Raw genomic sequence first — 15,575 nt, 5'->3', positions numbered from 1 at the left:
GCCTTGTATTCGTATTTTGTGAGCGTGTAGCGGGCGTATGTAAATGTTGTCTTTGTGTATGATCTCTTGTGCTGAATATTTACCGATGTATTTTTGTCCTGTATTTCATAGTTCCGCGTACCTACTGTGTTCCATACTCATTATTGACTAGTTATGATTTTTCTGTTTGCGTCTTCTCTCATAATTTCTGTTGTTGAATTAAGTCATATATATTCTAGTATACGACATGTGTCTAATTGTAGCGTTGCTTAGATATAGAGGATGATAGCATTTGAAGCGTAAAATCGTGTCTGTGGTAGTGGTTTCTCAATAGGTTTGTATGTTGAATGAGAATTTGTTACTTCTCCTTTCCTTTTTTGTGTTTCATTTTTTTGTTGCACCATGTGTTTTTCGTAAATTTTGAGTGATTTTTGGTCATGTGGTGTCTTGGGTATTTCCTGCAGTTTATTACTTCTTTCACTTGTATATTGTGTTGATATGTTTGTGAGTGACTGCAGAATGATGGTGCTTGTGGGTTTTTCAGTTTAATATAGTGTTTCATTTTGTCAGTAAGTATGTGTACAATGGTCTTAAGGTTTCTTTTAAATTTGTTTGCAACTCAGTTGGTGAACTTCGTTGACATGACGTATACCTTGTCTATTCTGATGCACTAGTCTTTGGATGTCATTAGAGTTTCATTGCTGTTATCATTAAGATCACATTTTTAAAATCTGTCTTTGTTTTCAGATTGTCATGGTAGCTATTTGTATGTGATTTTGTCATCATTACGTCACTACTGCGCTTTTTTATTTTGTCACGTATTTTTTTATTCATTCTCTTGAGAACCCCACATTATCTCTTAGTTGTTTTGCTTGTCTCCCTGTGTTGAAATGTGTACCGTTTCTAGAGTCAGTTTTCCACATTTTAATTATTTATTATGCCACTGCGTTTCATTTCTTTTTCATCCAACACACATACACCTTTTCATCTAGTTTTGCTTTAGTGAATCTTATTAAGAATGGGTGAAAATGATGTCCCAGGAATGTTCATTTTGTATGGTGATATGATGCTCGCTTATTTTCAGTTGCTTGTGTCTTAATCTCATTTTAAAATCGCTGTACAGGATGAGTCACTAACTATTGCCAACTGATAGTAGCTGAAACGTTTGTGGGACAAATGTTGTATGGGACAACGGGGGCCCTAATATGACGTTGGTTTGTTGTTGCTAGGTGAGGTTGCGTCTGAGATATGAAGGTGAACTTTGTTTTTTTTTTAAATGGGATGCTATAGTTTGGTACTTATTTTCTAATAGAGGCTATAGAAAGGAACCCATTGATGTGTAACAGTAAGGTCTTTGAAGGTCAACGAAGATCCCAAAGGTGGCATGAACGTCCATTTATAGAAGCTGTTCGAAGTGATGACCATTACTATCAATCCAGTGATGTAATCTTCTTGTCACGGATTGAGTGGTATTCGTCTCACTTCGGCACTTATCGAAGAACAAGGTCTGAAATTTTTTTCTGGTACATTGCAGAATTAGTAAATATTCGACGAATACGGCTTATCCATCTGACATGTAAACACCATTCGAAGGTTTCACAATACAACTCTAATAGGAACGGTAAGACCAGTATCGTCGAATCAAGAAAATGTGAATGATGTATTCCTTCGAAGAACAAGTCGATAGGATTCTCTTTTGCGGAGAATGCCAACGAAATTCATTGAGAGCTAGAGACTTATACGCTGAAAGATATCCTCAACTTACTCACCCTACACGTGGTACATTTAAATATGTGTATGATAAATTGAGAACAATTGTATCTTTAACGCATCGAAAACATATCCGGTAAAGGAAAGTTACTAACGAGGAAACGGAAATTGGTGCTCTTTGCCCTGTGGTTCGAGATCATTGTATTAGTTCGTCTCAAATCGCAAGGGAACCTGGTATGAGCCAGAGTAGTGTTGTTCGTGTTGTGCATCGCCATAAATATCATCCTTACTATGTCAGTCTCCACCGAGAATTATCTGGTACGAACTCCATGCGTCGCATTGTATTCTACCGATGGGCTCAACTCCAGATTCAGGGGGATTTAATTTGATTTTATTTACTGAGGAGGCTACATTCACGAACCATGGAAATGTTAATTTGCGTAACATGCATTACTGGGTAATTGTAAATCCGTGTTGGCTGCGGCAAGTTGCACACCAAAAACCGTCATCGGTGAATGTATGGTGTGGGAGGACAGAATTATGGGCTACTATTTCAACAAAGGAAATCTTAATGGTAGGAAGTACACTACGTTCCTGTACGAAACATTAGGTCTCCTACTGGAAGAAGTAATTTTAGCAGCAAGGAACGGAATGTGGTATCAACACGATGGGTGTCCGGCATATTTTTCGCTTATGGCTAGAAATGAGTTGCAGAGACAATGCCCAAATCGTTGGATTGGATGCAGAGGGGATGTGTCGTGACCGGCTCGTTCGCCACACTTGACGTCCCCTGACATTGTTTATAAAGGCATTCCGACTACACCTGAAGATATGCGAGAGAGAATTGTCAGAGCATGTGATTCGATAAGTGGCAATGTGATAAGGAATATAACTCAATCCATGATAAGAAAATTGCACCACTGGATTGATACCAATGGTCATCACTTCGAACACCTTCTGTAAATGGACGTTCATGCCAACTTTGTGACGTTCGTTGACATTCAAAGACCTTACCGTTACACGTCACTGGATTCGTCTCGATAGCCGCTATCAGAAAATCAGTACCAAACTATAGCATTCCATTTTAAAAACAAAGTTGACCTTCATATCTCCGACGCGACCACACCTAGCAACAAAAAACCAACGTCGTATTATGGCCCCCGGTGTCCATGCAATTTTTGTCCCACAAACGTTTAAGCTCCTATCACACTTTTGGAGTTATTCTAGGTAGAAATAGTTTGTGACTCATCCTGTATAATGCGTCCACTGCTGTGAATGCTGAACCTTAAAAATAAATTATTAAAAACAAAGTGGGTTCACTTCTGTTACTCTGCTTATAGCAAACTGCTTGGTTCTCGATGTAGGTACTGTTTTCACAGAGTGTTCCAGCAGTTTTGTTGGTTATATTCATTTTAATATTTGAATCGCTGACACTCTGGAGCTGCTAAGATGCCGAAAAGTAATATTTTCAGTTACTGAAAAATCAAAAACTGTACATTATGACACAAAATAGTAGTACATTGAAATATTCTGTTTTTCACCCGTATCATTTAAGGTTAATAAATTGATTTATTCTACTTTGTGCTCGAGATACTTTAATATTAAGATTCAGAAATAAAAAATAATTAAGTGTGTGTGTTTGTGAGTGTGTTGCGTTGGATGTGTCGTAGGGCATATTTTGCGCTAATGTAACATGTTTCAATTAATCCAAGTTTTGAAGGAAGTGCCTATGAATGAGTAAAATTTGAGAAGTGTCCAAATGCCAATCAAGGAGATTATCTGCATTGAGGTGTTCATTCCTAGTTGCTCATTACCTCACGTTATTCCGTAGAAAATTTGTTTGATAGCAGATTAATTGTAAAAGTAATTAGTACCACATCAGATATGTATTCTGATTGCCAAAAGATACCTAAATGACTGTTTTCATCAGTAAGCTTACAGTAATTTGCTTTATGTGACAATGGAGGTCTTTTGTTGTAACAGGTATATGAAAACATCAGCCCAACTAAGTCAAGCTTCATCATAGACTTCACAGTCGTATTCGGAAACAAATTTTACGTGCAATAACGAAAACATTCTAGAAACACTACAGCTTTTCGCGAAAAGTATGAAATAGTACATAATTAATACATGTGAATATTTTTAACACGAGTTTTTAACTCAGGTGTCTGTGCAGTGCCTGATGTTATAACAGGCAGACAAGTTTAAAAAATGAAAAGCAGAGGAATAAGTAAAGAGTACTTTCGTGGGAAACGTTCAAGACTTTACATAAATGCACGTTCTTTGTACTTAGAAAAAAGAGAATGGAAGCATGCTATTGCCATATTCCTATGCAGAAAAGAATTTACTGTGTACTTATTCTGTTCTTGGTCTAGATTTTCTCACAACCCTAAGACAATGCCAACGACTTCCATCCGATAAAAATATTCCTTCTTCAAAGGGTAATAAAGAAACCTAACACAGCTCTGTATACTCGCTTTCTTAGACGTACCTAAAGGTGTTTTCCGGCACCTTTATTGATATCATAATATACAAAAAAGGATTGAGTGATAATTTGATTTATTCTGTCACACGCATGGATGCATCGAGTGACATCTGAGTATCAAAACTGATCTGTTGTCTGTTTCTGTCTCTTTCTTCTGAATGTTATAATGTCAATAACTCGATCTTTTTAAGAGGGATTAGTAACTCTTGTTGACATATAACATGCACGCACCATCATGAGGAAATTACCTGAAAAGTCTCTCAACACCATCTAATAAGACCGGAAGCATGCTACTTCAGATTCAGAATCCAGTGCGTTACACACTGCTTGAACGCCATCTAGCTGTTATATTTTATTAGCCGTGTTTGTCCGTGAGAGAAATTGGCTGCAATATGAAAACATAAATCAGTTTTGGGTAATTATGCAAATAAAACTTAAAAATATTTTCATAATTCGTCATTTTTCGATAAGATAGAAACATAATGGCAAAGAGTAACCTTTGAAACACTTAACCTTTCAGAGTTACCTAGCAGAAATGTTGAAAGCAATCAATACTGATGGCAATAACGTAATTGGTTACACGGCTTGGAGTCTACTTGACAACCTGGAATGGTCCTCTGGCTTTACGTAAGTACTAAAATGTCTTTAATACGGATTAATAGTAATCCTATTATGAAAGTTTTTTGTTTATCGTCCATTGCTACTCGGTTTATGTTGTCCGAAATAAGAAGGCGAGTTTACGATGGTGCTCATCAACTCAGAGTAGCTGGCTGTACCATAACTGTTCATACTCTACTTTATGGAACTGAGGTATACGTTTTCACAAATCAGAAGGTAGGAATCTCCCACATAACAGAAAAGGGACTTTTCAGAAGAATAGCAGGGCACACATGAAGAATCAGGAAAAGAAATGGGAAACGGGGGCAGATATACAAAATATGAGAAGTCTCTTACAGGACTATACAATAAAATACTGGGCGGAAAAAAGTGAAAGACCATTAGGACGCACGCATAGACTCGTTTATTATTGCGGAACACTCTTTTAACACATGTATTATGAGTTATTTGCATAGGTGCTGTCGATAGCCAAACAGTTAAACAGGGTGGTTTTGGTCGTGCTTCTTAGGGCTTGTGGGTCTCTAGAGGCGTATCTAGGATCTCCGACCATCACATTCACACCACAGCAACACAGCAGTATTTTATTTTACAGAAACTGGTAATCTTTGTCATAGAATGCTGATAATGGAGACTCGGGTGCGAGAATTGAAACTTCCAGTTAATGTAGAGAAATATGTGTAATGAAGATAAATTGAGAAAAAAAGTCAATGATGAGTATCAATAAATACTGAAGATCTCAGAAGTGTCACTGAAGACAAACCCCTTGCAAGAGGTGAAATATTTTATGTACTTTGGATTATTGATAGGGGAAAACGGAAAGGAAGTTTCGTGATGGAAAATTGAATCTGTGTGAAGTAAAGGTAGTAGAATATTATGAGTAAAAAATATTTTGAGAAGATGAAAAGTATTTTGCATCAAAAATTTTAATAGAATTAATAAAAATAGTTGCGAATTGTTTGATCTAGAAAGCAATATTTTAGAGCTCTGAACATGGGAGAGACAAATAGAAATAAAAAAATACTTGGACAGATTTTAAGTATGGATTTTGAGAAAAATGGAAAATGTGAAGTTTGTGTGAAGTCTTAGAGAATACAACGTTTGACATATCAAGTAACCTAGTAGGCTCTATAATGACACTAGTGTTTTCCTAAAAATAGGGAAAGGTACGAAACGGTAGGAAACGCTTTTTTCAAAGACAAGGCTGAAGAGGTTATCCTCTTTCCACTATCCAATACACGCTGAAGCGACAAAGAAACTGGTATAGGTATGCGTATTCAAATACAGAGATATGTAAACACGCAGAAGACGGCGATGAGGTGGGGATTTTTCCGTACGACGATTTCACGAGTGTACCGTGAATATCAGGAATAGAAGTGCAACCCTTCAGCAAATTGCCGCATATTTCTATGCTGGGCAATCTACAAGTGTCCGCGTGCGAACCATTCAACGAAATATCATCGATATGGGCTTTCGGAGCCGAAGGCCCACTCGTGTACCCTAGATGACAGCACGACACAAAGCTTTACGCCTCACCTGAAACATTCAACACTGACATTGTACTGTTGATGACTGGAAACATGTTGGACAGTCGGACGAGTCTCATTTAAAATTGTATCGAACTGATGGACGTGTGCGGGTATGGAGACAACCCCATAAATCCGTGGACCCTGCATATCAGCAGGGGACTGTTCAATCCGCTGGAGCCCCTGTAATGGTGTGGGGCGCACGCAGTTGGAGTGATGTGGGACCCCTGATATGTCTAGATACGATTTATGGTGTCAGTTCCCTCCAGCATAACTTCAAACAATAGTCGAATCCATGCCACGTCGTTTTGCGCACTTTTGTGTGCTCGCGGGGGCGCTACGCGATATTAGTCAGGTGTACCAGTTTCTTTGGCTCTTCAGTGTATAACACAGAACAAATCCAAATATCAGACATCTGGACTTCATTTTGTCTTTGGTAAAGATGATTCAGAACTATAAGAAGTTCTGTAAAGACAAGTGTTATACAATGGTAACATTAAGCTACTATGGAACTTTTTTTAAATGAAAATGTATATATAGAATGCAACTCAGCAATGTATTTTCTAGTGTTTTTATTTTGAACACCTCATGGTCCACTGTTTGTAAACACCGCTGGTTTTCCTACCAACAGTCTACGTGCCGGCTGACACATAGCAGAGATTACCACTGTCGGTCTCTGTTTAACTCTCGTTGGCTATTGTAGCCTAGAATTGTTGATTACCCACTTCCTACATTTTAATAACAACAGCTGTTAGAGGCATACATTTTAAACTTGTGTCGTACAGAGTGCAACTGTATGTAGCAGCTCCCTAGACAACCGAAAACCGGTCGGTTGACCCGTCACACACCATTCCAGGAGATTTGGTGATAAAAGAAAACTTTAGTCACCGCCCTGGGTGTGGCATAAAAATTCAAACAATATTTTCACAACACGAGTGGCTTTGAAATTTAAATTTAGGTGTTTGGTGGTCAGTCTCTCCAACCAGATTGTAGCGCTCTCTCTCTTGGCCATGAATGGTCACAAAAAAGTCGTCGGCGATTTTTGGTTTATGGCAATGCAGTACATCGCCATAATTTCCCGTCGTCTCCAAATGCAGACGAACGGCACTGGGTTTGTCTTGAAAACAAGAAAGTGAAAGCTTGGTTGCTACCGGGAAATAGGAACTCTTTTAAATTTAAGTCTGGGGCAATATTTTTTTAAAAAAATTTAATGCCTGAAGTTTGTAAAGTGTATTCGTTTCTGTGTGTACTGAGTAAAGTCGCAGATTTACTCTGCTCATGCAATTTACCTGGTTCGTTATCGATCAACTTGTGATTTCAGTTGGTTAGATCGCAAGATAATTTTCCCAAAATGAGCAGTGACTTGCGCGTACTGATTCTACGCGTGACAACTGCAGAGGCACGACTTTCGCGTACAAGGTGTATTTGGAGGAGAAGCATCAAGAGTACAGTTACTCCTGTTGGCCAACAAATAATACTGTATCTTTACAAAATCCGTCCAGACTCCTCTTAGTGGACATTTGTACTGGGTTTGCGCATTCTTCTCCTGTACGAATCTGGTAGGGACTCTTTCGATGCGATATCTGAATGCCTGTGAAGGAGTGCCAGGCCATTCTTTCTCAAGAACCAGAATCAGAGAATGTGATGTTGGAGGTGATGCTGGACGTTGGGGTTCGAACTCATCCAAAAATTGTTCCGTTGGATTCAAGTTGACGCTCTGAGCAGGCCAGTCCATTTCGGGAATGTTTCCGATAAAACATTGCCTCACAGATGCTGCTTTATGACAGGCTACATTATCATGCTGATGTCATCATTGTCTCGGAACTGATCTTATATGTACACCTATATGACTGCCTGCATTTGACGCTTTGGGTTCAGCCAACAGGTTCAAGAAAACTTGAATCTTCCACGTTAGCTTAGATTTCCCCTGTTTCATTTCGATAACTAAATAATTTGTTTGACGGAGAAAGGTAGCTACTGGAAATTTGTGAGAATATCTTGCCACAGAAAATAACGTCTTTAATTTAAGGACAGTTATTCCAACTCGTGTATCGTACCTTACTTTACACAGTATACAGAGTTGTATAATTTATTCATGTCCTTTGACATTCAGCGTTTTCTTAAGTTCGAAAAGGGGACCACGTCCTAACCACTAGATGCAGCCCCGTACGGCAACAGCATCTCTTCCCTAGGTGGGCGTTGGCTTAATACGTGATAGCTTGTAACGTTTTCAAGGCATTCACCCAACCTAAACCCTTCTATTGGATTGTCGCAGATATAGCGTGATGCATCACTCGAAATAACTCGTGTCCAGTCATCCACTGTCCAGTGGCGTCGCTTTTCATATGGCCTCAAATATCACTTGGCATTGACTACAGAAATGTACCGCTTATGAGGAAATGCTCGATCATTGTACGTCACGCCTTTCAACTCCCTAGGCACACTCACTGTACTAGATGCACATCTGGGAGCACTTTGGAAGCTTCGAGTGATTTATTCGGATAATAAATTCGATTTTTTAAATCACGTAGGACAAGAAGAACTACTTAGCTAAGATTGCTACAAATCACCTTCCGCAACGCTCAGTCGTCCCTGTCCGTCAGCACACGAGGTTTACCTGGCGTTGGTTTACTGTAGTTCTACCTTTGCGTTTACACGTCACAGGCACGTCACCTACAGACGACATGGGAAGCTTTAGGAGAGCTGCTATGTCCCTGACGGATCTGCTTGTCAGGTGACACCCAAAGATTAATCTGCGTTCGAAGTCACTGCCAGAGCCATTCTGCTAAGTCCTAGCTATTGGTCCCGAATCATATAGGAACATAAACTGTTAATCATAGATATTTAGCAAGCGGGCAACGTTTTACCAAGTGTCATCGAAATCGTGGAGGGAAAAAACGTCACTTTCAGCGAGAAAATTGTGTATCACTTCACTGACGTGTGGACAGGTGTTGTTTTACTGAGGTTGGCTGGTTAGTGGATATGGGGGAGGTGATCAGACAGTGAGGTCATCGGTCCCTTCGGATGAGTGAAGAATGGGGAAAGAAATCGGCCATGTCCTTTCAAAGAAACCATCCAGGCATTTTCCTCAAGCGATTTAGGGATATGACGGAAAACCTATATCAAGATGACCGGACGCGGATTTGAACCCTCGTCCTTTCGAATGCGATCCCAGTGTGCTAACTACTCGCCACCTCGCTCGATAATTTACTAAGGTAAGGATGGAAATGTAGCCCCGAAATCAGGCGAATCTTTGAAATACAATCTTCAAAAACAGCAAAAGGCATACGCAAAATACAGAAAGCGTTTTTTTAATAGAAATAGGGGTCAACGAATTATTTTATAAGCAGTTACTGAACACAAACTGAACTTTTAGTAAGATGATCCAGTATACAATCTGTGGGAACGCACAAACAAGCTAACATTTCAAATGGTTCAAATAGCTCTGAGCACTATGGGACTTAACTTCTAAGGTCATCAGTCCCCTAGAACTTAGAACTACTTAAAGCTAACTAACCTAAGGACATCACACACATCCATGCCCGAGGCAGGATTCGAACCTGCGACCGTAGCGGTAGCGCGGCTAACATTTCAGACGAACTGTATTGAAGCCACACACAGGCGAAGCTATTGCATAGGAATCTCATGGACCTTAGGGACTTAACTGCCAGCAATCACATTGTGAGAGAAAGACATGTATGACTTCTGAGATGGAAACTAAGTCAGAATATGTTTCATTCATGCAAATGTTTGTGTTTTGCGTCATAGTGAAGAAAACTGTAACAGATTTTATTGTTTACTATCAATATCGGAATAATGTAATTGCTTATTGTGGTATTTACTGTAACGATGGAAACAATGTGTTACTGCACATTGTCGATAAACAGTGATTATAAATGAAAATGTAATGGCAAACTAATGACGATGCATTACTCACATAAAGCGGGAAAGAACTGAGGTTATTTTATACACTACGTTGTCTGCAAACAAAAGGTGACTCACTGTACAAAACAGGTAACCTGAGAAGTTACCAATACATGAAAGCTCGTTGGAAAACCACTATCCTGAGGATTACGAAACACATTAGAAATATTACAAATAGAAAAAGGCCACACGAATTGTGAAAGGCACTTCCATAGCATCCCGAAAGCAGCCACTGTCTTGCTAGTCTGGCCCTACTAATAGGAGAACCGTGAACATCTGTTACGAGATACCAGTGAGAGAGAACACCACAAAGGAGGCAAACGAAGTTGTTGCTTGCAGATATGGTTGGTGGAAGGTTTAAAACGGTGAGCGGTGAAACAAAATGAGAGTATAGGTAATCTAAATACTAACCAGGAAGAAAACCTGTACATATAAACACAAAACACGACAATGTGTAGCTACCACATTCATCAATGTTATAGAAACAAAATCAGACAAGTTAACAACATTAGTTGTAAGAAGAAATGCTTCAAAACAGACGAAATACAGAAACAACCTAACTTTAGCGGTAAGCTGAAGTATGTCGTAAGTAGTTAAAATATTTATACTTTACAAATAGCAATAGGACAGGATATGACATACATGGTGAGGACTACCCTATTGACTTAGTCCTGATGTGCCTTCTAACCACCCATATAATCACAAGACCGTTGCCTTTACGTCCTTTTTTGGCACCTTAATTAAGACGTTATCGGTTTACAAGCCACGCCATTTCGTTATCATACGTTACAATCACCGACTGCCGGTGTTGGCATGATGTTCTACTTATACATGGTGCTACAAAAAGGTATGGCCAAACTTTCAGGAAACATTCCTCACACACAACGAAAGAAAATATGTTACGTGGACATGTGTCCGGAAACGCTTACATTCCATGTTATAGCTCATTTTATTACTTCTCTTCTAATCACATTAATCATGGACTGGAAACACACAGCAACAGAACGTACCAGCGTGACTTCAAACACTATGTTACAGGAAATATTCAAAATGTCCTCCGTTAGCGAGGATACATGCATCCACCCTCCGTCGCATGGAATCCCTGATGCGCTGATGCAGCCCTGGAGAATGGCGTATTGTATCACAGCCGTCCACAATACGAGCACGCAGAGTCTGCACATTTGTTACCGGGGTTGCGTAGACAAGAGCTTTCAAATGCCCCCATAAATGAAAGTCAAGAAGTTTGAGGTCAGGAGAGCGTGGAGGCCATGGAATTGGTCCGCCTCTACCAATCCATTGGTCGCCAAATCTGTTGTTGAGAAGCGTACGAACACTTCGACTGAAATGTGCAGGAGCTCCATCGTGCATGAACCACATGTTGTGTCGTACTTGTAAAGGCACGTGTTCTAGCAGCACAGGTAGAGTATCCGTATGAAATCATAACGTGCTCCATTAAGCGTAGGTGGAAGAACATGGAGCCCAATCAAGACATCACCAACAATGCCTGCCCAAACGTTCACAGAAAATCTGTGTTGATGACGTGATTGCACAATGGCGTGCGGATTCTCGTCAGCCCACACATGTTGAATGTGAAAATTTACAATTTGATCACGTTGGAATGAAGCCTCATCCGTAAAGAGAACATTTGCACTGAAATGAGGATTGACACACTGTTGCATGAACCATTCGCAGAAGTGTACCCATGGAGGCCAATCAGCTGCTGATAGTGCCTGCACACGCTGTACATGGTACGGAAACAACTGGTTCTCCCGTAGCACTCTCCATACAGTGACGTGGTCAACGTTACCTTCTACAGCAGCAACTTCTCTGACGCTGACATTAGGGTTATCGTCAACTGCACGAAGAATTGCCTCGTCCATTGCAGGTGTCCTCGTCGTTCTAGGTCTTCCCCAGTCGCGAGTCATAGGCTGGAATGTTCCGTGCTCCCTAAGACGCCGATCAATTGCTTCGAACGTCTTCCTGTCGGGACACCTTCGTTCTGGAAATCTGTCTCGATACAAACTTACCGCGCCACGGCTATTGCCCCGTGCTAATCCATACATCAAATGGGCGTCTGCCAACTCCGCATTTGTAAACATTGCACTGACTGCAAAACCACGTTCGTGATGAACACTAACCTGTTGATGCTACGTTCTGATGTGCTTGATGCTAGTACTGTAGAGCAATGAGTCGCATGTCAACACAAGCACCGAAGTCAACATTACCGTCCATCAATTGGGCCAACTGGTGGTGAATCGAGGAAGTACAGTACATACTGACGAAACTAAAATGAGCTCTAACATGAAAATTAAGCGTTTCCGAACACATGTCCACATAACATCTTTTCTTAATTTGTGTGTGAGGAATGTTTCCTGAAAGTTTGGCCGTACCTTTTTGTAACACCCTGTGTAGAAGCAGCGTCTGGAACCTTCTAGAGAGGGACGGAGTGGCGCATGCGCGAAAAAACAAGTTGGGCAGCTCCTAGCGGCTCCGCCCCGCCGCGGGACCGAGTGACGTCACGTGGCACGAGGGGCCGACGCCACGTTTGAAACTATCGCTTCCACGTTCGTACATGCGTCCAGTCTACATCTTTGCTTTCGCTCAGTGTCCAAAGCCAACTCCCAAGCCCTGCTAAGTGTGTACCCCTGGTCTCCTTTGAAATTGTTGCTGGTTATCCTAATTGCGACCGCTCCTATGATAACAGAGTCACAGGACGTTGGTGTCCGGGACAAAACTCTCGTCTTGTCAATTTGCATTTTATGCTCGTCTTCCAGGCAATGTTCAGCCACGACTGACTTCTCAAGTTCCCTTTCTTCAATTCGTCGTGAATGTTCTTCACAACGTTCGCCAGCAGTGTGAATAGTTGGCCTATGTAATGCTACCACAGGGGACACCATACACGCCTGAAATTCGAAGACATATGTTGTCTTTAACTGGACGTCTAATATCTCTTGTCCTGAAGACTGTCCGGAACACTGGTGTCAGTCCATGTCTCCTCAGTACGCGTCTCGTCTTGCTAGTAGTTGCTTTGCAGTATGGAAGGCATGCACCTGACTTGGCCTATATGCATTATCTCTCTATAGGTGGCACGGTTTATTACACAGTACCTGTCCACCTCTATTGTGACTAGTGTGCACGGAACTAATTGCACAGTATTTTGACATGTGAGTCAGGGATCATAAAAACTTATGCGTAGTGACTTATTCTCTGCTGTTCCACAATACATAAGTAGTATTCATTTGTCTTTCCTTTTGTGCCATAACATGATTAGCAGCCTCAATATTAACAATAGCACCTTACTGATATGTCACAGATACAGAAGTAATAGAAACGAATACCAATATACTAAAAAATATTAGCAGTAGGGTAAAACGTTGTTAAAGAAGTACTCTTGCTGCTCATATAGACGACTAGAAAGGTACGCCTACAGTGTCATCCGAATTGGATTTTATAATCATTGATTATATCTTAGGTATATCTCTTCCTTTTCTGTTTCTTCCAATGCCTCTTTAACCTTCTAAAACGTTACCTGAGACACATTTCCACCTTCTCTTTATTATCAAAAGAACGATGTTAATCGATTTTTTCATAATGATTTGTACCTTTAATTGTAACTTATTTGTTGCATAAAATTATCTACATTTTTTTCAGAGGTTAGACGTAAATTATTCGACTGTTCGAAGTAGAACAAATTAACCACTTACACAGATTATATTTCAGAGTATTTGAGAAGTAGTACGTTATTCAGTGTATGCTGAAGGCCTTTTGTAATAAGTTGAAACATGAAAGTGTCAATACAATGTGGAGTGCATAATTCTTATGTAAATCAATCACGATGTTCTTATTTTTATTTTCCAGCATTAAATTCGGCCTGTATCAGGTCGACTTCAACGACACTGAGCGACCCAGGACAGCGAAGGACTCGGTGCAGACTATATCTCAGATCTACTCTAACAAGGAGTTGCCCATAGAGTACTTCCCATGATAACATGTACATGGCTTTTATATGCTTCAAAAGACAATGTAATGCAACAGCAAAGAATAGAAGGCATAAACTTTGTACATGATTGTGGGTCTACGGCACACAACTCATATTCTATATAAATAAAATAAAAATAAATAAACTATCGTTTCATTTGTCTAATCAAGTGTCTGCTTATGACATGGTCCTGGCGGTGCTTCGGCAAGGAGTGAGTTACATGTGCAGCTTAGTATGGTTTACTGAAAGGTATATAATGATTTCTGTTCCAAATGACCCATGATCAGAATAAAAATAATGTAAGACTTTTCCGTTAGTGCTAGATGGAGGAGTGATGGTGTTCTACTATAGTTTCCCCTATGTTTCTCTAACAGGAGGAGGAGGACAAGGAGATTAGAGTTTAATGTCCCGTCGACAGCGAGCTCATAAGCGGTTATCTGCAAGTGAGCTCGGTGTATACTCTGAAAATGCATAGGCAATCTAGTTTTTCACACCCAATACTTTTAAAGCTTTCGATTAGCTTAGTCTACCAACGAGAACCAATGAAGAAGGTAGAAATGAGGAAGTTGTTTAGCGCACGTATTTATGGGAATGTGAACTGGAACGCGTCTCATTGGGGAAGCTCACAGCAATAAATTAGATTCACAGCTGCACTAGGTGTTCCTGATGCAAGAAAAGGGCTAGTTGCTGTAATTTATCAGCCGCGATACAGTTTCTGTAGCACACGTCAAAATTAGCTGCCAGTTAGTAACATATTCAGTTAAATAATCTGTCATTATTCACTCATGCAGCCCATAATTAAAGTTCGACGAAAGTTATTAATTACCCCAAGTCATTTCAAATATCTCGCTGAAAACAAGGTGGAGTTGCGTAAGAAGCTACGAGCAACGTATTCATTCACTGGTTGCTGTTTCATTTAAACTAAATCATTATTCACGGAGTCCATAAGATGTTTGCAAAATAAAAGTTACTGAATTTTTCTGTTACGTGAAGAACAGACTCTTAGTTTTTCGTGTGGAAATATTTCAAATTAGAACATCAAATTCTTTCAAATTAATGGGAAATCCAGGTTTTCCCAATCAATTAGTAGTCAGTCATGATAATGCAGATAATCGACATGTTTAGCAACGTTTGTAACCTGGAACATAAAAGTGGTATGCAATTAGCAAATGTTACCCTTTCATGTGGAAGTTAAAATGAGTTTATTTCAAAACTTCGTTGACTTAAGATAACTCGTTTCTCGTTGCAGCCCTCTCAAGTAGCGATGGCGTAGTTACAACCACAGCGTATTAAAATTTCTTTCTAAAAATTGTTTGGAATTATTTTGCTTGCTTCCTCTGGCATGTGTTATTTAGTT

General features: G+C 40.0%; 1 protein-coding gene across 1 annotated transcript in view; it reads left to right on the top strand.

Moving 5' to 3' along the window:
* LOC124805601 (myrosinase 1-like) overlaps window positions 1-14,224 on the top strand; it is a gene marked incomplete at its 5' end in the record, with an annotated part of 126,735 nt that extends 112,511 nt beyond the window's left edge. The window contains 2 exons of the mRNA XM_047266168.1: window positions 4,695-4,801; window positions 14,098-14,224. Of these exons, the coding sequence (XP_047122124.1) occupies window positions 4,695-4,801; window positions 14,098-14,224 (234 nt within the window). The remainder of the gene's footprint in view (window positions 1-4,694; window positions 4,802-14,097) is intronic.
* Window positions 14,225-15,575: the final 1,351 nt, after the last annotated feature.

Source organism: Schistocerca piceifrons, chromosome 7 (genome assembly GCF_021461385.2).
Source record: "Schistocerca piceifrons isolate TAMUIC-IGC-003096 chromosome 7, iqSchPice1.1, whole genome shotgun sequence".
Classification (NCBI taxonomy): Eukaryota; Metazoa; Arthropoda; class Insecta; order Orthoptera; family Acrididae; genus Schistocerca; species Schistocerca piceifrons.
The sequence above is the reverse complement of the archived record's forward strand: the minus strand, read 5'-3'. Positions and strand labels throughout refer to the sequence as shown.